The 27275-nt window shown below is 35.1% G+C and overlaps 1 protein-coding gene and 1 pseudogene across 3 annotated transcripts; both read left to right on the top strand.

The window, feature by feature from the left end:
• The first annotated feature begins 10079 nt into the window (after positions 1-10079).
• Positions 10080-15311, top strand: LOC132625656 (uncharacterized; annotated as a pseudogene).
• A 4796-nt stretch (positions 15312-20107) lies between these two features.
• Positions 20108-26594, top strand: LOC132625663 (cysteine-rich receptor-like protein kinase 2). 3 transcript variants are annotated; one of them, XM_060340278.1, is made up of 8 exons: positions 20108-20330; positions 22538-23283; positions 23390-23503; positions 24551-24690; positions 24806-25016; positions 25504-25741; positions 25845-25995; positions 26093-26594. In XM_060340278.1, exons 2-8 carry the CDS (start codon positions 22686-22688, stop codon positions 26423-26425), a joined length of 1785 nt encoding a protein of 594 aa, XP_060196261.1. In that variant the 5' UTR covers positions 20108-20330; positions 22538-22685; the 3' UTR covers positions 26426-26594. The 3 variants fall into 3 exon arrangements, with proteins under 3 accessions (XP_060196261.1, XP_060196263.1, XP_060196257.1); XM_060340280.1 differs by having other exon boundaries at positions 22597-23283; XM_060340274.1 differs by lacking the exon at positions 20108-20330 and having other exon boundaries at positions 20348-23283.
• Positions 26595-27275: the final 681 nt, after the last annotated feature.

A 27275-nucleotide genomic window follows, 5' to 3' on the forward strand; every position in this document is an offset into this window, starting at 1 on the left:
TGGAACAAGGGCCACTTTAGGTGCTCAAGTGAAAGAAGTGGACGACTACAGGTGTTTGTCGATGGGTTTGGCCTAAAAATTATCCATGGCTCCGATACGGAATCCATAGAATTGGCGTCTTATAGAATCCGGGATGTGGCAGTTCTTTGGTATAATAATTAGATATCCTCAAGAAAGGAAAATGCACCTCCTCCAGTTTGGAAAGAGTTTATAGACGCCTTCATTCGTCATTATTTGCCACCCGAGGTTCGAAGGGTCCGTGCTGATAAGTTCTTGAATTTGAAGTAAGGAAATATGAGTGCCCGGGAGTATAGCCTTCACTTTAACTCATTGGCTAGATATGCTCCGACTATGGTGGCCGATATGGGAGATAGAGTGCATAGGTTTGTGAGAGGCTTAGAGCCACATTTGTTCAAAGATTGCTTGACAGCTTCATTACAGGAGGGAATGGATATTTTCTGTATTCAGGCCCACGCCCAGAATTTAGAAGAGCAGCAACATCCGCAAAAGGGTGAGCAGGATATTGATAGAGGGCAGAGTAAGAAATCCAAATCTATGAGTGTCGGTAGCGACTATAGAGGGGGATCGAGGTAGTTACATTGTAGATATTCAGGCCAGTTGGCGACTAGTGCACCCTTCCAGTTTGCAGGCAAGAGATTAGACTGCTCCATTCATTCGGGACAGGGTCAGAGTTCGAGCGTCTCAGGTTCCCAGTTTGGAGGTGATTATAGCCAGAAGAGACCACTAGTACCGCGATGCAGCCAGTGCTGTAAGTTACATTCTGGTCAGTGTCATCGAGGTTCAGATGCTTCCTATGCTTGTGGTCAGATTGGGCATATGATGCGAGATTGTCAGTCACTGAGTGGTAAAGTTGGAGTTCAGCCCACAGGATCAGCGGTTGGTTCTTCTTCTGTGTGCCCCATAGGGCAGACTCCCCAAATTCTCACAGGTCGAGATAGGGGCAGAGGGGGGAGCATCTAGTTCAGGTGGCACTCAGCCCCGTATTTATGCTCTAGCCAGACGTCAGGATCTTGAGTCATCCTCGGATATAGTCGCAGGTATATTATCCATATTCTCTCATGATGTTTATGCGTTAAATGATCCGGGTTTCACGTTGTCTTATATTACTCCATATATTGTTGGTCGTATTGTGGTGAAACCTGAGCCAATTAAACCCTTTGAGGTATCTACTCCGGTTGGTGATCCTGTGATACCTAGATAAGTGTACAAGAATTGTGTAATGGTGGTATGTGATCGCCAAACTAAAGTTGATTTAGTTGAGATGGAGATGTTAGATTTTGATGTGATTATGGGTATGGATTGGTTGGCCTCATGTTATGCCAACGTCGATTTCCGAATGAAAGTAGTTCAATTTCAATTTCCGGAAGAGCCCGTGCTTAAATAGAAAGGTAATACAACATCTCCGAGAGGTAGGTTTATTTCCTACCTTAAGGCAAGGAAGATGATAGCAAAAGGTTACATTTATCACCTAGTCCAAGTTCAGGACACCAAAGCAAAGCCACCGACTTTCCAATCCGTTTCGGTAGTAAAGGAATTTTCGGATGTATTTCCAGATGAACTCCTAGGTTTTTCTCGGGAAAGGGAGGTTGACTTTGCTATTGACGTGTTGCCGGATACTAAACCAATCTCTATCCCTCCTTACCGAATGGCTCCTGTTGTATTGAAAGAGCTAAAGGCACAATTGAAAGATTTTCTCGAGGAGGGATTTATTAGGCCCAGTTCATCACCATGGGGAGAAACCGTTCTATTTGTGAGAAAGAAAGATAGTTCCCTACGGATGTGCATTGATTATAGGCAGCTGAATAAGGTGACAATTAAGAACAAATATCCTCTCCTGAGAATCGATGATTTGTTCGACCAATTACAAGGTGCCAAGTGGTTTTCCAAAATTGATCTAAGATCAGGGTATCATCAAGTGAGAGTTAGGGAAGAAGATATTCCTAAAACAACTTTCAGAACGAGATATGGCCATTATGAATTTCGGGTGATGTCATTTGGGTTGACAAATGCTCCGGCTGTGTTTATGAATTTAATGAACAATTTATTCAGGCCTCTCTTAGATATGTCCGTGATTGTATTTATTGATGATATTCTTGTATACTCTCGGACAGAATCTGAGCATGCAGACCATTTACACATGTCCTTGGGATTCTTCATACTCGTGAATTGTATACAAAATTTTCAAAACGCGAATTTTGGTTAAATTCTGTGACCTTTCTAGGCCATATCATTTTAGCTGGTGGCATTCGAGTTGATACTCAGAAAGTTGAATCTGTGAAGACTTGGCCAAGGCCTACAATGTCTACAGAAGTCCGTAGTTTTCTGGGATTGGCAGGTTACTATAGAAGATTTGTGGAAGGATTTTCCTCTATTTCAGCACCATTAATGAAGCTAATGCAGAAGTCAGCTAAAATTCAATGGACTGATGCTTGTGAACACAGTTTCCAAGAATTGAAGGACAGATTGACTTCGACCCCAGTCTTGACACTTCCAGAAGGGCCAGATGGTTATGTTATGTATTGTGATGCTTCTGGTATTGGGTTAGGATGTGTGTTGATGCAGCACGGTAAAGTCATTGCCTATGCTTCAAGGCAGTTGCGGAAACATGAGAAGAATTATCCGACTCATGATTTTGAATTGGCTGCGGTTATTCATGCACTAAAGATGTGGAGACACTACTTGTGCGGTGTTCATGTTGATATTTATACAGATCACAAGAGTCTCCAATATATTTTCAAACAGAAGGAGCTGAATCTTCGGCAAAGACTGTGGTTAGAACTATTGAAGGATTACAATGTAAGTATTTTATACCACCCCAGAAAGACGAATGTAGTAGCTGATGCACTGAGCCGCAAATCAATGGGTAGCCTATGTGATGTACCTTCAGAGAAGAAAGAATTAATTTGTGAACTCCACCAACTAGCCAGCCTTGGAGTTCGCCTAACTGATTCAGGCAATGCAGGAATTGGTATTCACAACCCAACTGTTTCATCCTTAGATACGGAGGTGAAAGAGCGTCAATATGAAGATCCCTAGTTGAGCCATTATAGAGATACATTTCATGAGAAGGAGAAGTCTCCATTTGAAATTTCTATAGATGGAGTTCTTAGGTACCGAGACAGGCTATGTGTTCCGAATGTTGCTGATCTACGTCGTCGGATTATGGAGGAAGCTCATTATTCTCGGTATTCTATTCATCCAGGAGCGACAAAGATGCATCATGATCTCAAGATAATGTATTGGTGGGATGTAATGAAAAAGGACATAGCAGAATTTGTAGCTCAATGTCCAAGTTGCCAACAAGTGAAAATTGAGCACCAAAAGCCAGGAGGATTATTGCAAGCTATGGAGATTCCAACCTGAAAATGGGAAGTGATCAACATGGATTTCATTGTAGGGTTACCTCGTTCTCGAAGCAAGTATGATTCCATATAGGTGATCGTGGACAGACTCACGAAATTAGCTCATTTTCTTCCAGTCAGAACCACATATTCAACAAAAGATTATATAAGGTTGTATCTTAAGGAGATTGTGCGACTTCATGGTGTCTCGATATCTATTATCACAGACCGAGGAGCCCAGTTTATAGCTAAATTCTGGTTCAAGAAGGTTTGGGTACGCAAGTAAGGCTTAGCACGGCATTTCATCCACAAACTGATGGGCAAGCCGAACGCACTATTCAGACTTTGGAGGATATGTTACGGGCATGTGTGTTAGATTTTGGTGGTAGTTGGGATTACCACTTACCTCTCATTGAATTGGCATACAACAACAACTATCATACCAGTATTCAAATGGCCCCGTATGAAGCTCTATATGGAAGAAAGTGCAGATCGCCAATTGGATGGTTTGAAGTCGGGGATACACAATTAATAGGTCCAGAATTGATTCAACAAGCAGTGGAAAATATCAATGTTATCCGAGATCGACTGTTGACAGCCCAAAGTCGCCAAAAATCTTATACGGACAACCGTCGGCGAGACTTAGAATTCCAAGTTGATGATTGGGTATTTCTGAAAGTATCACCGATAAAGGGCGTGATGAGATTTGGTAAGAAAGGAAAGTTGAGTCCTCAATACATTAGACCTTATAAGATAGTCCACAAGGTGGGTCAAGTAGCATATGAATTGGACTTACCCTCAGAACTTGAAGCAATCCATCCGGTTTTCCATGTCTCAATGCTCCGAAATTGTGTCAGAGATCATACTAGGATCGTGCCGGTAGATGATGTTCAAGTGACAGAAAAGTTGACCTATGAAGAGGTACCTATTACTATACTAGATAGGCAAGTAGACTTAGGAATAAAGAAGTAGCTTCAGTAAAAGTCTTATGAAGAAATAATAACCGAGAAGAAATGACTTGAGAAGCAGAAGAAAATATGAAATCCAAGTACCCGCACTTATTTCAACCCCCGGAAGAGATCTAAGATGAGACATCAACATTATGAGGTATGTATGCTTTATTTTCATGCTTTTGGGTCGTGTGTGGCCAAATTTTATTGCTATTGTGTTGTAGCCCTGTAAGGCATGTTTATTGTGGGCTGTTGTGACAGGATGGTAGTGTCCTATTACAGGGGAAACTCTGGTAAAATTTTCGTAGAATTCCCGAGAACTTAACATTCGAGGACAAATGTTTTTAAAGGGGGGGGGGGGGGGGGGGAGGGGGGAAGAATGTTACACCTCGAAAAATTCCATGTCATTGCATAGTAAATAGATCAACGCAGTGTGAGAAGTATACGATGTTTCCACAAGTAAGAAAGGCTCCTTAACGAATCTAATTGAGATTTCACGAACACTCGAGGTATGAGAAAGAAGTTCATTGAAGAATGTAAAGTACAAGTTGTGTTTTGAAAAGGGGTTTACTAAGCACCGAGTTAACGTGAACTTGGTGATGTCTTAAAGAAGAGTTGTAATGCCCCTTAGATTATTAATGAAGTGTTGAAAAAGTGTTAAGAAGGTTCCATAAGGATTGGAGATCAAACGAGTCGACGAGGACAAGCTTCGGAAAATTATAGATTGTACGGTCCTTTATACGGCCCGTATAAAAGATACTGGCCGTATATCAGATCGTATAAGTTGTCCAGAATTGGAGCCTCCACTAGAACAAATGTACGGTCACACATACAGACCGTATAAATTGTACGGACCGTATGTGTGTCCGTATAACCGAGTCGGGACAGATTTTTAAGTTGATATAAGGGACCCCAACCTTATTTATTTCGTTTCATTTTTCACTCCACACCTCAAGAATCCTCTAGAACCCTCTCCACACTTCATCTACAAGAAACCAAGAGAAATTAAGGATCAATTTCATCAAACCAACAGAATCAAGTGCAAGAAGCTCACTAGGGTTCCTCCAAGACAAGAAATCTCTTTGGAAGTGGAACTAGGGTTTTGCTCAAGTGAAGTATTTACACCCAAAGCTCATTCTCATACTATCAAAGGTAAGGTTTATGATCATTTCATGTTGTTTAAAGTATCGAGAGGTTGAAAGACTTGGATTATGGAAGGAAATGGAAAATGGGTTACAAATACAATAATAGTGACATTTTTGAGTAATAGCTTAGAATGAATCATGATTCTTGATGTGTTGTGATTATAATTATGTTATAAATCATATTAAGAACATGGGAGAAACATTATATAGGAATGAATGTAATAGTGTATTATGACCATGGTTATGGATGATTAGAAGTGAAATTGGGAGATGGGGGTAATGTAGGGCGAATGAAGATTGTTGCTTACGATATTATGAATATTATTATTGACGTTTGGGAGTTGATATACGATATGGAGAAAATTATATAAACAAAGGAAATGCTGCCCAATTTTCTCTAGCTTTAGTTCAAGTATGCGTATGTTATCGATTATCTAATATTAATATGAACTTTTTTGAAGGTAGAGACGTGAATATTGGAGGGGAACGTTCAAGAGATAGGGTAGCTAAATGAAAAGGTATGTAAGGATAGTCCCTTCTTTCTAAGGTATGATTCTTATGACATGATTTTACCTATCTCTTTATGACTTTCTTACATCCCGAAAACTATGAGTAGATATTGATAAAGAGCTTCACATGAGATAAGATAAGAGATACGTTACGAGTATGATAATGATGATGATGAGTCTAATTCTAAAGATTCTAAGGCCCATGATATGATGTTTCTACAAAGCTAATGATCCTAATTACGATTCTTTGATGTTGTTTATTGTGCTACACTCACCTTATATGCTAATTCCTTCAAGGTGAGGCAGAATGCTTATGAAACTCCATAATGGAATCGGGGGTTCACGACCTTATGTCACCCCGATAAAGTATAGTTGTCTTTGAGTTCCTATACATGCATTATGATGAGTACATGATGATGATTTTACACCGCGCCTATATGGCCGAGCAGACACTGCTAAGACGGGCAGCATATACACCATTACTCCAGAGGTGCTATTTTGAGATATTGTTTTGTGTACATGTTTGGGCACGAGGTCCTGTCCCGTCCTTATTTCTAATACTCTAGTAGAGGCTCGTAGATACGTATGTGTGGGTAGTATGGTCTCATGATTTTCCTCAATGATATATATATATATATGTTATTGTGATAGCCGAAGGGCTTATGTATATGAAATTAGATATGTTCTTGGGAATGAAAATGGTTTTCCCTATGACTAGAAGTGTGAGTGTAATAAATGAATGCAGGATAAGTATGAAGACTTGTAGAATGAGTAGTGCTCGGTAATCAGCTCTGGATACCCGTCATGGCCCCTAGTCGAGTCGTGACATCTTTAGGTGGTTGTGAGTCTTTGGTCATTTGTACTTTAAATTGTAAACCTATTCTTCTTTCAAGAAGCTGTTGTAGGTAGCTTAAATTCTCAGTAGTTGTTAGGCAGTCTACCTATTCAATCTATTGGGTGGTACCCTTGGCTAGAGTTAGTCAAACGTGATTGTGTGCTTGGCTAAGGGTAGTCAAGAGTTGTAGCTGACAATAGGTGTATTGTAAGGGTGAGGGATTTATGTGAGTTAAATTCCTAGATTGCAAGAGGTTGTAATTTGAAGTTGTTCAGTGTAGTGAAGTGAAATCCTATGAGGTAGGTTGTGCTTTTTAATCCCTTGAGCAAGGAGTTTTTCATGGTAAAATCTTGTGTTATTTACCTACTGTACTATCTGAGAGAACTGATAGACAACCACGTCTCGCCATATATTGTTTGGTGGACGCACTGCTACTATCAAAGTCTCTATGCCTTTCACATCTTCTGATTAATCATATGTATTAGCCATTGGTTAAGCATTTTTGTGTTATCTATATCTCCTGTTTATATAAATCTTAGTTGGGTTTTGGAATTGTAAGCTCAGGTAATAGCTAATGTTTAAGTTCTGGATTTTACATTGCAATGCTAGATAGCAGAAAAGTTTGAGTTTATTGTTAAGCTTGACTTACATTTCAGATAGTTTTACAATTCAAAAATCACCAAGATTAAGATTAATAAACAAAGAAATCAAAATTGATGTTAGGCAGATTATCATTTTTATTTATTTTTTAATGTTATTCTTCAGCTTTATTTTGTTTTGCTCATAAAAACTGTTAGTAATATTTTGTCCTTCACTTTATAAACAGTGTCCAAAGAAAGAATTACCAGTTGAAAATTCCTTTGTCACATAATTAATACACAACAAAGAGATAGGTAAGTTTATTCATTCTATTGTTAGTTAGCTTTCTTCTAGAAAAGTTCTGTTTTATTTCTTTTTAGTTGGCTTTAATTAAGAGAGAAGTACAATTTTTGCTTATTACCTATAGTGTAGTAATTCTGACATATTTAGCTAGTAATTCTGACATATTTATCTACTTTATTGAGGGATAAATAATTTTTATTTATATGGTACTTGACTTTGTTTAATCAATAGATAACTACACTCGGATATATATAAATAAAATTCAACTAAATAAAGTTTTAGAGCATGAATGAATATGTGTGCAAGGATGCTAGCTTTTTGTGTACTATACATTTTTCATAATCCACATAATAATTCTAAATTATTTATGCTACTAAATCATTATTGTTGGAGAAAAATATTTTAATAGTTGCATGCGACAATAAGAAAGGCGTGATAGTATCGAATAATTATTTGAAAAAATTTTAGGTGACACGTACTTGAAAAAATAAAATTAGTGACGGCGTCCATTGTTCAGAATTAATTTGTAATTGATAATGTTATCATTGAAAATTATAACAAAGATGGAGTAGGGAAACAGCAGGACTTATGACTTCATTGATAAAACGTATTAAGAATATGTAATATGTTAACTTTTTGGATATTGTAATTTCTAATTATATTTCAATTAAAAGTTAGAATATATATGCACAAAATTTTAAATAAAATGATAACAAAGATGGAGTAGGGAAACAGCAGGACTTATGACTTCATTGATAAAAAGTATTAAGAATATGTAATATGTTAACTTTTTGGATATTGTAATTTCTAATTATATTTCAAATAAAAGCTAGAATGTATATGCACAAAATTTTAACTAAAATGATAACAACGATGGAGTAGGGAAACAGCAGGACTTATGACTTCATTGATAAAAAGTATTAAGAATATGTAATATGTTAACTTTTTGGATATTGTAATTTCTTATTATATGAACAAAATCATATATATATATATATATATTATGTAAAATTGATATGGGATACACGTGCAACGCATGCACCCAGAGACTAGTATATTAAACAGTACTATAAAATAACAACCGTGTAAAAAGTACGTTAAAAGCTTCCAATTGGCCAAATTTGTTGGATTGACGTGTACACATCACCTAATTCCCGAAAATTTGATTAGGGTCCTTAAAGAAAAACAATGACGAATAGCAACCACGTGGATGCCTCCAATTGATCAAACTTGTTGGATTAACGTGTACAACTAATTCTAGGGTCCTTAAAGAGAAACAATGACAAATAACAACCACGTGGATACTTCCAATTGGTGAAACTTGTTTGATTGACGTGTACACATCACCTTAATGAGCTTATATTAGAGTTCATTTTCCTCAGATTACAGTTAAGGCAAAAGAAGGATATTAGACTACAGAGATACATTCCTAATTCTAACAAATTACAATCAACAAAATCAGATAAGATCTTTACAAAATAAGATCAAATCAGATCTGAAATTAGCCTGTTGATATTGTTCAGATATCAACTTAAGTTGTTGATATTGTTCCTGTAATTGACACATGATCTATAACATAGGTGTAGGCACTGAAATTTAATCTGACTTACATTCAAAAATTAATTTGAATCATATTCAAAATTCGAAATGTATTGGTTCAAATAAATATTATAGGTTATATAATCAGATCCATCTCTTAAGTCCAACATATATGGATTTAATTGACAGAACAATTCAATTAGGCTAGTCTATCTTGTTGCACATGAGCCCGCTTCATTAGCCTAAGGTTCATGCCAATTGTCAAATGACGTAGCGCGCCAAGTCAAGTCAAAGACCAATAAAATCGTGTCACGTGCGTAAGTGACGCAACATGCCAAGTTAATAGAAGAACCAATCAAATGCCATTAAGTATTCAAATAACATGATTCAACCAATCATATACATACCCTAATTCTCTCCTGCAACTATAAATAGAGGTCTTCATAAAACTAAAAAGTATCAAGAAAAATACATAAAGAAGCTTCAGCTTCAAGGGTGATCCGCAAGTCTTCCACATACAAAGAAGTCTTTGTCTCTAAGTGGTGAGTCGCAAGTCTCCATACCTCCAACAAAGCCCTTGATTGACGGTGATGAGGAGAAGAATCCGAGAATTACATTTTTTTATTTAAGATTTTATAGAAATCGTAACCCCCGCACAAATCTTTAAAATAAATATTATTTTATATCGCTATTTTTCTTGTCTTGATTATTATTTTTCATGAACAAAAACTTACTCGTTGCAACAGGTCTTGTAGGCTATGCAAGTATATCATCCCCTGGTTATTGTTACTATTTCACTTTCTTAAATTTGGTTACATAGAAGTTTCACCTGGTGCTAAATCATTGTACATGTATGATTTTTTGAAGTTTCACCTCGAGATGATGGTTATGAATTAAACTTAATTCTATCTTGGGACGGTGAGATTGTAAATGAAGGTGGTTTGAAATTTGAAGGGAATGTTGAATTACCTTATATAGAGGATGAAAATGTTGATGAAGATCCGGAAATTAGGGTTACGATTAAAGATGAAGGGCAAATTGGGAAGAGATTAAAGGATGCATTTATTGTTAAAGGAAAGCCTTTTGTTTTAATGCTATATCAAAAGTGGTGAAAATAGTAGTCAACGCCGGAGATGTTGGTTCTCCGGCGTTGACTCCGGTGAAGGAGGAGGAGAAGGTGAAAAAGGAGAAGAAAAAGGAAGGGTTTAAGACGATAACGATGACGGAGAAATTTAGTTGTAGGGCTAAAGACTTGTTTGAGATATTAATGGATGAGAATATATGGAAGGGATTTACACAGAGTAATGCTAGGATAAGTAAGGAAGTGGGAGGTGTGTTTAGTATATTTGATGGATCGGTTACAGGGTAATGTGCAGTTGCAAGAAGGGAAATTGATTGTGCAGAAATGGAGGTTTGGTAGTTGGCCTGATGGTATACAGTCCATGGTATGGCTTTTTGACCTTTGCTTTTCTATTTGAGTCTATGTGTTTGTCAAGAATGTTATTTTAATGTTAAGTAAGGCAAATTGTTTAGTGTTGGAATGAAATATATCTGAATAGAGTGGAATGGAAGCTGAAGAATGGTATAATCAATCTCAACTGATTTGGGATTTGAGTTAGTCCAGCGAAGCCCGTGCTGAGCCCGGACCCAAGATCAAGGTAATAATGCACTTCATAGGTTTTAATTGAAAAAATAATAGTTTGTGTATGTTTCTTACAGTCCATGGTATGGCTTTTTGACCTTTGCTTTTCTATTTGAGTCTATGTGTTTGTCAAGAATGTTATTTTAATGTTAAGTAAGGCAAATTGTTTAGTGTTGGAATGAAATATATCTGAATAGAGTGGAATGGAAGCTGAAGAATGGTATAATCAATCTCAACTGATTTGGGATTTGAGTTAGTCCAGCGAAGCCCGTGCTGAGCCCGGACCCAAGATCAAGGTAATAATGCACTTCATAGGTTTTAATTGAAAAAATAATAGTTTGTGTATGTTCTTACAGTCCATGGTATGGCTTTTTGACCTTTGCTTTTCTATTTGAGTCTATGTGTTTGTCAAGAATGTTATTTTAATGTTAAGTAAGGCAAATTGTTTAGTGTTGGAATGAAATATATCTGAATAGAGTGGAATGGAAGCTGAAGAATGGTATAATCAATCTCAACTGATTTGGGATTTGAGTTAGTCCAGCGAAGCCCGTGCTGAGCCTGGACCCAAGATCAAGGTAATAATGCACTTCATAGGTTTTAATTGAAAAAATAATAGTTTGTGTATGTTTCTTAGGCACAACTCTTTTAAGATTATAGATGCAATAGTCGCAGGTGAAGTTATTAGCCTCTCTAAATAAGAACTTATCGGTTATATAGCTGTAAAGTTGGATTTACGGACCCTGCTTTTGAATGGGTGATCAACAATAGTGGGATTTCAGCAGTTGATTATCCCTTAACTGCCTACCATCTCTGGAGTTACTGTGTTTCTGGCTAAGATGTAAGTATTCCTGCTTTGAGGGATTTTAGTTGGCAAGCGTGAGTTATTTTACCTTTACCAAGAACCAGCACAAGGTCATTTGTTCTAATTTTAAGAGCTAACTCAAAATAAGAAACAATTGGACTTATAGAGGCAAACTGATGAAAATCAAGGTGGCCTAGATGAGGAGTGGATAGTTAGACGCCAATCCGTTTGTTCCTAATTCTCTATTCGCAGGATGTGAAACACCTTTTTTTTATTTAAAAAGGTACTTTTTGAGTACTTTATATGTGTATTTTAAATTTTGTTAATTTTTTTCAGCTAATATTGATTTCACTACTAAAATGTTGTAAACTAGATTTGTGATAATAGAAATAAAATCTTCTCTGACTTGGAACCTATGTACTTACATTTAGATATTAGTTTTACCTTGCAATTGAATAAGTTCATTTAGTGTTTGTGTTATTGCAATAACTTTTACCTCTTTTCAAATCATAGCATGTGATGCTCTAAATATTGTTCTTTGATCCAAGAAGGAGCTCATGTTCAACATGAGCTGCTTCTTGGCATTAATTTAAATTAAATCTAAAGACAAATTATGTATTTTGGAATTATATCTACTATGTGGAACTAATTTATGTGTCCTTTAAAGCTGGAAAGAAAGATCTTCTTTAATAAATTTTGATCTTTGACATGATGTATGATTGTCAGATGCTCATTTTACATTTTCAATTCAGAAGGTTGTACATGTTAAATTTGTTGACAAATCACAGTTTGCTCCTCTATTTGCACCTTTCTCTTGCTCTTCTTAGCTTTATCTATTAATCTTTGTAGATTAATTCTGTGTGATAGATTCTAATAGTTCATGTTCTTTTGGTTGAATATTTGTGCCTCATATCAATATGTATGTTGTGTGTTTACTAATGGTGGTCCATAACTTATGCAATCAATGAACCTGTGATGTTTAGATCCACTGTGTTCTCTACATTTATATCTGCTCTTACTTTCAAGTACTTCATAAATGATAGTTCTCCTTTGTGGGAGGTTGATAACATGCTTTGTGGATATCGTCTCTGCAATGGTTGGTCCTCAAACATATTTTTCTCAATTTGTCCTCAGATTGGATACTTTATTCCATGAATTTATCATCGTATTACTGTCGGGAGCGAATCCAACATGGAACATATTGGCTTAAATATCATGGCTGAAGTGTGGCTTCTTTTGTACTTAATCTGTATATTAATTTGACAAAGCAATTCTTAATGAATTCCCCTTGAAATTTTTGTAGATACCTTGATCAAATGTAGCTCAAGGAACCAACGAAGCAATACTTGGCTAATAGCTGATTTAGCTGGTTCAAGGGTTATATAATTGAAGATGACCTTGACTCTCTTAACTCCTTGCTATTCAAGAAATTTTGGGTATGTTTCGTCTTATGTGTATTTTTCTTATAGCAGTTGGCTAAAAAATAATTTATACATTATCTTGGTCTATGCTTTTGTTTAATAGACCTTACTCTTTTCCCTTTCATCTGAATTAGAGGGCTGGATTAGTACATGGTATCACAGTTGTTTTTTGTAGTTGGTTTTACTGTTGAGCTTGGTAACTGGTTAGGCTGCTACTAAGTTCATATTCGTCGAGCTTCAAACAAGATATACTGGACGTTTAGCATTTGTAACCAAAAATATTGTAAAACTAAATTCACCATTTAAAAATCTGCTGACAAAGGACGCAAGTACATTTACCAGACTACAACAAATATGAGAATAATGGGTCACTTTGTATATATCGTCTCATATTCTGAGAGCAGCCATGGTGGTTTAAGGATCTGAAGGCTTGGCTTGCCCTTCTCCGTGTTGCACCGGCAGTGCTCTTAATAAGCTCTCCAAGATAAAGACAGTGTTATCAAGAGCGAAAAGCGCAAAAAAGCTCTAAGGTCAGCTGGGGCTTTAAGGGCAAAGCGCAAATAAAGTGTGGGCTTTAACGAAAAAAGGCGCAATGGCGCAAAAATACAAATATATGTATATTTAGTCCAAGACTAATAATAATAAGCATGAATAACAAATATATAGACAAAGAAATTGTAAAAGAATTACGATAACGTGAAATATCAGTTATCTTGCGTCATCTCTTCAAAAGAGGCTCATTGGCAAAGAAAAGTATGTCTTAGAGCCTTGATGATGACACGAAGCGCACATAAAGCGAGGCGAAGCGCTCAACATGTTGTTGAGCCTCGCTTCAGGGATTAAGCGCGCTTTAAGCGTGCCTTTGACAACACTGGATAAAGATGGTAAGGTTGTTATTATTACTAGATTAGATTAGATTAACAATTTGAGTTTATCTTTGTGTGTGAAGGGTAGCGGGGCAAGCTAATACATAATTGCTTTTTCTGGTGCATCTAAAGAGAACAATACTTTCGACACTTGCATAAGCCTCAATCAGTTTTTGTTTTTTTTTTTTTTTTTTTTTTTTTTTTTTTTTTTGAGAAACTCTGATTTTGTTATATATTGTGCAACATTTTTTTTCTTCACTTGGGCTTTTCCGAAAATTTCTAGATAATATTGACGCCAGCACACTAAATAAAGCTTTCTATACATTTTTCAATGATGTTTGTGCATCTTGGTTGCTCTCTTAAAATGAAGTGCTTTTGTGCATCTTGTTTGCTCTCTTAAAATGAAGTACTTTTGTAAATAGATTGTGAAGTGCCAGTGCTTCGATTTCTTCTAACAGAGCATTGTATTGGGATCAGGAGATGAGGCAATTTAATGATGTTTGTGCACCTGGTTGCCCTCTTAAAATGAAGTGTTTTTGTAAATAGATTGTGCAAAGTGCAAGTGCTTCTATTTCTTTTAACAGGGCATTGTATTGGATTAGGAGATTAGGCAAGTGAAAAGTTCTTGAAAGTGGACCATGATTCTATACTTATAAATTGTCCTATACTGACTATTTTTATTTGTCAAAATGTTGTTTACAGGTAGAAAAGTTGTTGAAAGTGAACCATGATTATTTACTTATAAATTATCCTATCCTGACTATATCTATTTGTCAAAATGTTGTTTACAGGCAGAAATTGCCTTTATATTCATCAATGAAAATACTTACATTTACGGAGACTTCTTTATGCATGTATTATCAAACATACCATATTTTAGGCTCACAGTTTGTGTTTGGAATGGTTGGTGGTTTGTTGTTGATACACATTGATTCATTTTACAAATTCCCTTTTGTTGGAAATTACGTTCTAAAACTAAATGACCAATAACATCTTGCAGGTATGATCTTGCTTAGGTGATGGTGTCAGAAAACCTGAGAAGGTTATGCTCTACATGCTCCATAATGCGAACCAGTGGAAATGTATGTGACAGTCATAGCAACAGAACTATCTCTGACATCAACAAAGAGTTGCTTATATGCCTTTGAAAACGACGTGTTTTGTATTATTAGATAATTTAATTTATACTTTTTCTAGAGAACCTGAGTTGGTTTCTTTGATCTGTTCTAAAAGACTGTGCGACCTTTTTAGTTATGTGGTATTAAAAACTTCCAGGATGTCTTTGAAGATAAGACAGCGTGTAAGGATTGAAACGAAACAAAAACTTAAGATGAAATCTAACTTAGTAATTTCCTATACATACTTCTTACAAATAAATGTTGTAATGCTAATATGATGTTTGTCATTAGCGTATCACCATGTAGTGTGTATATATCGTCTTTTCAAACAACACTAGAATGATAATGATGTCAACAGACGCCTAATTTGGCAATGTCTTTATCATTATGCTTTTTTGCTTGAAATGGTACAATATACTTGATGAATTGCGGGCATACTATCAAACAGGATGTTGTTTTTTTTTCTTTGGCCTTTAATGTGTTGATATTAATATACTATAACACCACTAAACTTGATACAGCTAAACCTCTCTATAACATCACCATTGGGTTCAAAAAAGAGAATGGTTGTTATATATCTATAATAGTATTTTTATTTAAATAATATTTAGCTGTTATTGGTAAAAAAGATGCATAAAATTTAATTTTTATTTTTAATTGCCAAATTCTAATCTTAATCACACTTTGTATAACGAAGAAAAATCATTCATATAATTTTTTTTGTTGTTGTTGTAATAGTGTATTAAATGATCAAATATTTTATTTTTTTAAAGATGGTTAATTATTATATTATCAAAAAAAGAAGATAGCTATTACACGGGAGTAATTTTTACAAACAACGTACTGTTATAAAGTTAATTGTTGCTGTCATAGGTGAAATGTTATTATAGAGAAGTAAAATATAACATAAAAATTCGATTTTAAAAAATATTGGCTATTATACGAACATATTGTTATATGCAGGTGTCGTGATAGAGAAGTCTTAGTATACCATGATGCCTGTAGAGATTGAATTCTTAAAGTAAAAACACAGTGAAACAGGATATCTGCATCGCTTCTGCAAATGTCTTTTCATGATCACAGATCATGTGAACATATCATTATATCCAGGTCTTTCAGTACAGAATGTAATCTTCAAAGATCAAGATACACTGGATGAAATGTTTTTTCATCGTGAAGCTTCCGAACATTGCACCAGTACGAAGACAGAAAAAGTTACACTTATCCCTTTTTTTTAATTATTAAAAAAGAATGTATACTTATCAAATTAATAAATAATTAGTTTTATTTTTTTAAAATTATACTTATTAAGTGTTAAGTGATTAAATTTCAACACCTATTTAATTAGGGATAGTTTAGTCAAATTATTTATTATTATTAGGAGTTAACATTTTTTCAAGGAATGTGCTAATGGTTAAGTGAATACTCTATTTGATGGAGATAGTAACTTATAATAAAGTGAATTCTGCATTACCATATTTATTACCATATTTTTGGAAGTCCAACCGTTGCTTTGGGAATGTGTAAAATTAACCATATTTAAGTGACGCAATACATTTATTAAATCATACTCCCTTCAAATTAAAAAAAATGTCCACTTAGTCATTTGCACCCCCTTTAAGAAAATATTAATTTTTAGATAAAAATAAATAATTTGATTAAACTGCCCCCAATTAAATAGGCATCGGAATTTGTAACACTTAGTAGGGACAAATCTGAAAAGATAAGGTTTCTTCCTTGATTTACTAAGTGGGGACACTCTTTTTGACTCAAGGAAAAACGGTTAAGTGAACACTCTTTTTCACTCAAGAAAAAACGATTAAGTGGGCACTCTTTCTGATCTGGAGGGAGTATCATATCATATCATATCAAAAATGGGAAGCAACAAATTTAAAGGTTGAATTACAAAAATAACATTAATACCCTTAACATGTTGGACATTTTTACCCATTCAGCATGCATTATTCCCTTGGCATTAACGTACGCAAACTAAAGGTAAAATTAAAGTTTAATAAAAAATCCATAACAAATTTACTTTCAATCAAATGACATTTGGATAAGTGAAACGTTTAGGAATCAGATATTTAACAGGAAACCAATAGCAAAGTTAATGTCAGATTATTGGAGTACGTTGTATTTTGTTAAAGCAACAGCTATTTAGCCATTATTTATATTTAATTGGATTCCAAATTAATAGCCAACTTAATTTTTGTGCACTTATCCTGCCAAATAATCCAAATTAATATTTGTGAATCGCGGAAACTAAGTTTACATACCTGAAGGCCGAGAATAATGAGCAGAATGTGAAAAGTTATTACAAATAATTAAGGGAAAAGGACACTATGTGTCCAATGGCCCAAAGTAATGTCACATTTGGTCAATATTTGGGCCTAATACCCTCAGGAGTCCGCTTGGCCCAAAATAATCCCAAAAAATGGTCGGTCGGCCCAAAATAATGTCAAGGCTGACCGGCCCAACAGCCCAGGCTGCTACATCATATATACATATGTTGGATTATATATACACTTTATATACAAGAATTATACATTTTATATACATATGCTGGAATAAATCACACATTTATTTTACATAAATTATACGTTAATTATACATTTATTATACACATACTATGCAATAATGATATGATATTTTTTTTACATATACATACATATTATATACCACAATGATACGGTTTCTATTATACATTGTTTTATACGTATGGTACATTTTCTATACAAGACTGATACAATTTATATACACATGCTGGAATTATATATACACTTTCTATTCCTGATTCAACTCCTGTCACCTTCAAACTTCACGGATGATGAAGACCGCCATCTCCATCTGTGGCTCTAGCCAAGTTTTGTGAGCTACCTACAAGTTCTATGATTGTAGTGCAATCGACTTTTCTATAACAATATTTCACTATAACAGCCAAGTTTTCTTTGGAACCAATTTTTTCATGTTGTGTTATGTCATCTATTCTTTATAACAACATTTCGCTATAACAGCCAAAAAGTATTTGGACAAATGATACCTTTATAGAGAGATTTGATTGTACTTATTTTTGTGTAAATCTTATATTTTTTTGCATTATAGTATTATACTATATGCAGTATAAAACAAAACTGTAGAAAGCAAATGCTCAGATAACTTGTACTCAACGCTTGAGAAGAAAAACTGAAAAACCTTTTAGATCCCAAATGCACAAAGTAGTTCAAAATTGAGACTACCGTCAGTTTTGTTTGCTGCAGCAGAGTTTTGAACTTGCTTAATATTTACCAATAGCGCTTAACCCAATTCATCTCAGCAGTTTGACAAAACTACATGTGTAACTATCACACTTGTATATATGACCTAGTACTACTCATGAAGGTGTATTTGGTGGAGGATTTTTCTGTCAAAACTGTTTTTTCATTGAAGATAATTTTCCATATTTTGGCCTTTAACAAAACATTTCAACAATTCTGGTTAATGCATACATCACAAATGATTTTTTAAAACATTTCAACAATTCTGGTTAATGCATACATCACAAATGAATTTTTACTCAAAAAGATATTTTTTCGGTCCAACCAAACACACCTTTGTCAGTTCAGCATGCTCATTCAAGAAAGAAATTGAAGATTTAATGGAATAGAATTCCAATAACACTACATGGAAGTTGAACTAAACAATTCAATAGTTAAGTTAAGCAAACATCACCAATGATTTTTTTGTCAAACAAATATTTTCCTTCATATCAAACACGCCTTTATCAGTTTAACATGCTCATTGAAGAAAGATTGAATCTTTAATGGAATAGGATTCCGTTAATACTACATGGAAGGGGGATAAGGTCTTGAAAACTTTCAATAACTCAAGTTAAGCAAACATCACCAATGATTTTTTTGTCAAACAAATATTTTCCTTCATATCAAACACGCCTCTATCAGTTTAACATGCTCATTGAAGAAAGATTGAATCTTTAATGGAATAGGATTTCGTTAATACTACATGGAAGGGGGATAAGGTCTTGAAAACTTTCAATAACTCAAGTTAAGCAATCATCATAAATGAATTTTTAGCAACGCGTTTATATTTTCTTCATGCAAAACACATCTTTATCCATTGAGATGAAGGGTATCGACTAACTCGTTTGAGTGTTAAGAGGCTTTTATACCATAAGAGTGTTGAAGATGCATGAGTGAAAAGTTGTGTGAGTGTATTATGATGGTTTCCTATTTATACAGCTGATCTTAGACCTGAATGTCTGAAATTGAATAGCAGTCCTCCAATCGGCTATGTTTGCACTTGCCCCTAAATCGGCCAATTTGATTAGGGTCCTTAAAGAGAAACAATGACGAATATCAACCATGTGGCTGCTTCTAATTGGTCAAACTTGTTGGATTGACGTATACACATCACCTAAGTCCGGCCAATTTCGAGAGTCAATTTGACTAACTTTGAAACTAACTTGGATTATATTAACTCAATTATTTCATATTAAAATTTGGATTTGAAAACTACATAAAAATTACTATAGGTTACAAATTTTTTCATATCAATTTGGTGAAAAAATACATCTTAAAATATTGTTCAACGTTCTTGCACTTTGAATCTGGAGTAGCAAAGAATATCACATAAATTGGACACAGGTAGTAAGATTTTTCATATTTAAACCTAACAATAAAAAAGGGGGCGCACCAGTATGTTAATAGAGGAAGTTTCTGTTAAAAGAGGCGCGTTTTTTGAAAGTCTTCACAGCATAGCAGCCTTTCGTTTGAAAATTCACACAAACAATCCTGTCAACAAATGCTTCCACAATTATTTCCTCTTGTTGACTTCTCTCACAAATAAATAATAATAATAATAATAATAATAATAATAATAATAATAAAAATTGCAATGAAGTAGTAAGTACTTCTTCATTCTTAGTCAAAAATTTAGGTTTTGATCCTAAATGGGTACAGACTACAGTGTCGTTGTCTTTGTTAGGAAATGTTTAAATTCCACTGTAGAACTCCCCGACACGAATTCGAATTTAATCGGACCCCAATAGAAATTCTGGACACCGGGTGGAATATTAAAAAGAAAAAGACTTTTCTCACAAACTTATTACTAATAAAAATCACTCTTATCATTTCCAGTTTGATTCATTCAGCAAAAAATGTATAGTACTTTCTTTTTATTCCTTCATTTTCTTCCCTTTCTTTCTGCCTCATCCCTCTGTTTCTATAACTTTGACAGCAGCTGATCAGTGCTCAGAAGGACTTTGTGAGTGTTCTCTTATGTTTTCATTATGTCTTAGATTCAGCATAGGACGATTATCCAATTTGTTTTTCATTTTTTTTTTTGTTCTGTTTTAGTTTACAAAGAACTTTGATAAGACTATATGTAATATGAACAAAAGATAATATGGTTGTGGTGGGCGGTCAATACTCCTTAATGCTTAATAAGAGGTCACAAATTCTAAGCCTTAAAAATAAAGTCTGTTTGATAGTCGAACTCTTTATTTACATATAGTGGAGGTTGAATTCCTTGTCTTCTTCGTATAATTACTTCTTCAAATTTTGAACCCCTTAGTGAAAATTTTGATTCATTCTGATTCCGCTATTGGTCGTGTGACTTACTGGATTCTTTTATTTTTTATTTTTTTATTTTATAATTACTGGATTCGAAGTTTAGTGTTTGTACATATTTAATAGATATCTTAATAAATATACATGATTTGAGCCAAAACTATTGGACTCAACTTACACTTATTATATAATTACATGTAAACCTATTGATAAACATTAATTTGTAATCTAGTAAAAAGAAACTGGGTTGAAAGTCTATTACATTAGTCAAATAATTTTTTAAGTTTAATTAATGGAGTTTCAAACATATTTTTGTATAAATTTAGCCCAAAATAGTGATCCAAAAAAATTAATGAATTTAAAAAGGTAGAAAAAACTCATTATTAAAAATGTCACGTGGACAAAAAATACCCACGTGGTAGTGAGTGCATTACACCTCATTGGGTAAGGTCATGTAGGGTGTGAAGGCTAACGAATCGCCAAGTATAGGGGGATAATTAGGACCAAGAATAGTTTGAGTGTGCACTAAATTAATGGTGTCAAGTTTAGGGTCGTGAGGTGTATGCCATTCAACTAAGTTGACCAAGGCCCATGGTTTTTATTAAGATTAAGATTAAAACGTCTGAATCTGAATACATTTCTGAATATTAAGATGTTGTATTAAAATTTGAATACTAAATATTTAAGACTGTTTGTTTGCTCAACAGTTGAATGTATAAGACTTGTATATATTTAGACATTCATAAATCATAGACATAAAATTTAGATAAAACACTGATTAATCTAATACTATATCAAAATATTCTTAGAAAATTATATGGTGGTTGATGGTGATGATGACTCACGGTGGTAGTTATGGGTGCCGATTGTGGAGGAGGGTGGTGGTGGTGTGGGTAGTAACTAGTAATGATAGTGGCCACCAGAGAGGTTAACAATGACGGTGGTTGATGGTGGTAGTTGGTGGTACACCAACAACAATAATATATCTAGTATAATCCTACAAATGGGTTTGGGAAATGTGGGCTATACGTAGCCTTATACCTACCGTGTGAAGATAAAGAGGTTGTTTCCGATAGACCCTCGGCTCAGAAGAGCATGTCAAAATCAAGTTGGTGGTGGCTACTGTTAAATGTGGTAGGTGGTAATGCTAGCTAATGGGGGTGACCCATAGCAGTGATTGGTGATACATACAGACGGTTGATGGCGGTGATTGTCAGCAGTGATCGATGGTTATTGTGGTAATGGCAGTTGGTGGTGATGATTGTAAATGATGGCTAATGGTGGATGACGATTGATTGTGGTAATTGAGGGGGATGATCGTTGTGGCTGAGGATGGTGATTGTGGGAGGTGATAATTAATAATGGTGGAAAACAAGATGACAACGATTAGCCGTTAAAAGTGGATTGAATTGTGGAAATGTCATCTTTTCAGAAATTCTTGAATGGATAACATTCTAATAATATTAAAACTTTGTTGTAGGTTTTAATCATTCAGATTCTTTCAGACTCATTAAGTGGTGGTAAAATAAAAAAGAAAGCACTTAATAACTGTTATCTAAATTATTAAGATTTAAACCTTGAAACATGCACTTAATGAGTGGAATTTAAATAATTAAAATTCAAATCTTCATTAAGTGCAAATAAATGAAGTGTAAGCCTCTTCCTCTTTTGCTATAGCTGCCTACATTCAAACACCTCTAACCTTATGAATTGTCTTTGCTTCTTGTTTCTCTTCGTGTAAGTTACTTTTCAATTGGAAAGTTGTATTCATAATTCTCAAATTAATATCTTTCTAAGCTTTTACTCATGTGATCTTTCTACTTTTTCTCATTCTAATAGTACCTCAATTAATCATTTTACATTGTTTTCTATGTTGTACAACTCATCTGGCAAAATGGACAGAGCAACCCCTTCAATTTTATGTAGTTACTTTGTTATTGTGTTGATCCTACTTCTACTAGATACATCAGTGGCTGAACCAAGATCTCAGATAGTCCAGAATATATGTGGAAATGAAACCACGGTTTCCGTCACAAATTTTGTTGATACAATGGAAACTATAAGTCAACAAATGGGTACTAGAGGGTATGGAGTAGCATTTACTGGCACTGGACCAGATACTAACTATGGACTTGGCCAATGTTATGGTGATCTTTCTTTACCCGACTGCATCATATGCTACGCTGAAGCGCGAGCTGTTCTGCCCGAGTGCTTCCCTTTTAACGGAGGGCGAATTTATCTTGATGGCTGTTTTATGCGAATGGAGAATTACACGTTCTATGACCAGTATTTAGGTCCAGAGGACAGGCGTGTATGCGGAAACAGGACCACAAAGGGTTCATTGTTCCAACAGAATGCTAGGCTAGCCATTCAGCAAGCAGTTGCAAACGCACGGAGTAATAATGGCTACGCGGGTGCTCAAGTGTCAGTGCCCGGACATTCCAAAGAGACAGCTTATGTTCTCGCTGATTGCTGGAAGTCGCTAAGCACAAATTCCTGCGCAGCATGTCTGCAAAACGCATCTGCCTCAATGCTGGGATGCTTACCTTTGTCAGAAGGTAGAGCTCTATATACCGGATGCTTCATGAGGTATTCTGATACAAATTTTCTCAATGTTGTTTCTACCAGTGGAGGCTCGTCATCAGTAGGTAACCTTTACTCTTCTTTCGTCCTGGTTTGCCTGTTATTTATCGACTGGAAAAAGCAATTCTAATGATACATGGTTGTTTTTACTTGCAAATGATCATATTGCAGGAAAAGCTGTAGTCATTGTCATTGTTGTTGTTAGTTCTGCGGTCATTTTGGGAGTAGGTCTTGTCATTGGTATTTATGTTTGGAACAACAAACAAATCCAGAAGAAGAGGAAAGGTAAATCCTTGAGTTCATTACTCCTATGGTCACTCAACTAATAATAATCACTTTTCTGCAACATCTAAGTCCAAGGAATTACATTTAGGTAATGACTTGCATGTTGCAGAAACGTGACTTTTAGGGCCGGCACATAGGCCAAGCAGATAAAGCAATTGCTTTGGGCCACAAATTTTTGGGGGGCCCTAATTTTGGTAATAGCAGACCTATAGGTTAAAAAAAGAGTAGGTTAATTTTTTTTTTAAGAAATATTGAGTGCTTTAAAATGGAAAGTAATTCTTTTATAAAAGAATGGAAAATTAACTCTTAAACTTCCATTCTTAGTTCGCCTAAGAGTTTTAAGTTCCCCTTTTAACTTTTCTCATCAGATATGTGTGTTGCAATTGATTTTTCTACTCCCTGCCTTTCTTAATTTATCCAAGTTCATGTCTCGGTTAAGCTTAACCTATATAAGAGTGGTATTTACTAAAAAAAAGAATAAAAAATAAAAAACAAAGTTGTTGAACAGAAATACTGCGCATTTCTTTTGCATGTTTTCTGAGGCTTCAAGCATTGTAATAACTATATTGAAGCAATTTTTATATCGTGATATCAAGTTATTTAAGCTCTTGAATTATGTTCTATTATTCTACAATTCTACTAAAACTCATCTCAAAAGGTGGACCTCAAATAAAAAATATACATGAAGTTTTCAAAAAGAATTTGGGGCCTTTCGTTAAAGTTTGGCTTAGGCCACAAACTTTCTTGAGCCGCCCTGGTGACTTTCTGAGATAATTAACATTCGTTGAGTGACCATCCGAGAAATCAACTCATAAATCCTTTTGTGCCAAAATTAGTGATAAAATTCATTAGGATATCAATGATGAATATATAGTTGGCCCTTTATGCTAAAATCGGTTCAGTAAAAACATAAAATACCAACGTTTTAGCCGAGCATATTGCGTGCGATCCTCTGCACACAACTGTACTGAAAACAATTTTAAATAATTAACTCGAGGCATTATGATCGTCCACTTGTGCTTTTCCTGAAATATTTGAGCTTTTCAGGTTCAAATGACGCGGAGAAATTAGTGAAGATCCTTCATGACAACATCTTGAACTTCAAGTATTCGACACTTGACAAAGCCACAGGGTCATTTAATGAGGCCGACAAGCTCGGGCAAGGTGGATTTGGCACGGTTTATAAGGTACATAATGGCTGAATATAGTATAATTCATACGTTGGTTCGTCGATTGTCCATATAGTAATGCAATACTACAAGTGTTCACGTTAAACTAAGTCCAAGGCGAGATTTGCTGCAGGGTGTTTTGGCAGATGGGAGAGAAATCGCTGTCAAAAGGCTGTTCTCCAACAACAAACACAGAGCTGCAGAGTTTTATAACGAGGTTAACATAATCAGTAGCGTCGAGCACAAGAATTTGGTACGATTATTGGGATGCAACTGCTCAGGACCGGATAGTCTTCTTGTATATGAGTTCCTCCCGAACCAGAGTCTCGATCGCTTCATTTTCGGTAAGTAACTGACTTTGCATTATACTAATAGTTTGTTTGGCCAAACTTGTGGGAAGCCAAAGGTGCTTATTTTTTAGAGTTGAGGTGTATAGCCAAGCTTTTAGGCAAAATTTAAGTGATTTCGAGTAGTAGCAAAAGCTGAAAAAGTAGTTTTCTCCGGAAGCACTTTTGGAACATGTTGGCCAAGAACAAATTGTTGCTCTAATTTTGGCAAAAGTGATTTTCAAATTCATTAGTGAAACACAACAATTTTTTGGCGAATTTATACCACCAGACAGTGGGTCTAGCAACGTTCTATTAATAATAAAAATAACTAACGGGGATAAGTACAAGCACGAAGTGTAGGGCTTACTTCAAAAGTACTTTTCAAAATAAGTAGATTTTGTAAGTTTCGCTAAACAAGCTATAAATGATGTGTTTTCACATAACCATTAACCACCACAATGACTTTGTCACATATCTTGATTCTAACCTTAAAATTTGACAGACCCTGTCAAAGGTAAAGCTCTAAACTGGGAGAAAAGATTGGAGATAATTATAGGGACTACAGAAGGTTTGGTATACCTCCACGAGAACACAAAGACTCGAATAATTCACAGAGACATAAAAGCAAGCAATATCCTGTTGGACGTGAGGCTCCGAGCAAAGATTGCTGATTTCGGGTTGGCCAGGTCATTCCAAGAAGACAAGAGCCATCTAAGCATCACTGCCATCGCTGGCACCTTGTTAGTATTTCTTCGTTTCCTCTTCTAATTTTCCGTGTAAAAGTACACAAAAACGGAAAGACTAATATAGTCCAATAATGGATGATTTACCCTTTTTATGCAGAGGATATATGGCTCCAGAATACTTTGCACATGGCCGATTAACAGAAAAAGCAGACGTTTACAGCTTTGGAGTTCTTCTACTAGAGATTGTTACTGGAAGACAAAATAACAAGAGCAAAAATGCTGAATATACAGTCAGCTTAGTTTCCATTGTAATAACTGATCAATCACTATTTTCTTGATCAAAATTTTTCAATCTTGAAATTTTTTTTGCTCATTGATCTTAACTATATTGGATGAAATTAGCAGGTGTGGGAGCACTTTCAACACGGGATAATGGAGGAACTGTTTGATCCGAATCTCATGTTGCATAACTACCATACCACCAATGTGAAAAATGAGGTCGCAAGAGTTCTACATGTTGGTCTTTTGTGCACTCAAAAGATCCCAACGTTACGGCCGTCCATGTCTAAGGTATTACAGATGTTTGTCGAGAAACAAGAGTTGCCGCCACCTACTAATCCGCCATTTGTAGATGAGAAAATCATGGAACTTCATGACCCCTGGAAGAAGTACTCGCTTGAAGAAGGCAATTCTGCTTCGATTGCCAACTTATCTCACAGTTCTTTTTATCCCAGATGATGATATTCCACTGCCATGAAACCGAAGTAAAAATTATAAAACATTATTTCTCCTCGTGTTCGTGAAGTAGACTTGATCATCATGACCAGGTAGTTGGTTACAACTACTACGCTTCAGTGCAAACAAGTTGAGATCAGCTATGTGAATTATAACTATATATTCCATTTAAGCTCAACTTATGATCAAGCAGTTAGTTGCTTTGCATGACTAAAATAAGAAGTAAAAAAAAAAAAATACTAGAATGCACAATGTTTTTCCAAGGTTAGTAGAAATTGTAGGAAGCTAGCTCAAACACATGGAATTTTTTTAGAATCTAAAGGTACAATTTTGATGAACTTGTGAAAGTGCTAGAGATTAGAAGTTTGGCATTTTATTTTAATTAAGAAAATGTTAGAGGTACTATTGAATAAGAGAAAAATAAAAGACAAAAGTTCAGTCGCACATATCTAAAGATTGAGTTGCTGAAGGCAAAAAAACTTCAATCGCGTACGTCTGAAGTTTTGAATATGGCGGGACGAGTCAAGCTCAAATTCTCCGAGTTTGCTCTTGGACCTCTAGTTGGGCCAGCAGAAGAGAACAATTCATCTTATCCACTCTCTTTTATCTCCTCTTCTTTGAGCCGAAAATCAAGTGGGCCAGTCCATTCCTTTTCTTTAGGCTTTTGGATTATTTTGCTCTTTCAAACTTTAGAGAACTTCATATTTCTACATAATCTCCTTTAAAATTGATAAAATTATTTTCTTAGTTTCAAATTGTAAGTGGCTATTCTATACCATTTCCTCCAAAAAATATTTTTTTTTTAAATTTCCTTCAGTGTTCATTGAGCAATTTTTCCCTTTAATTTTACATG

This window comes from Lycium barbarum, chromosome 2 (assembly GCF_019175385.1).
Source record: "Lycium barbarum isolate Lr01 chromosome 2, ASM1917538v2, whole genome shotgun sequence".
Lineage (NCBI taxonomy): Eukaryota > Viridiplantae > Streptophyta > Magnoliopsida > Solanales > Solanaceae > Lycium > Lycium barbarum.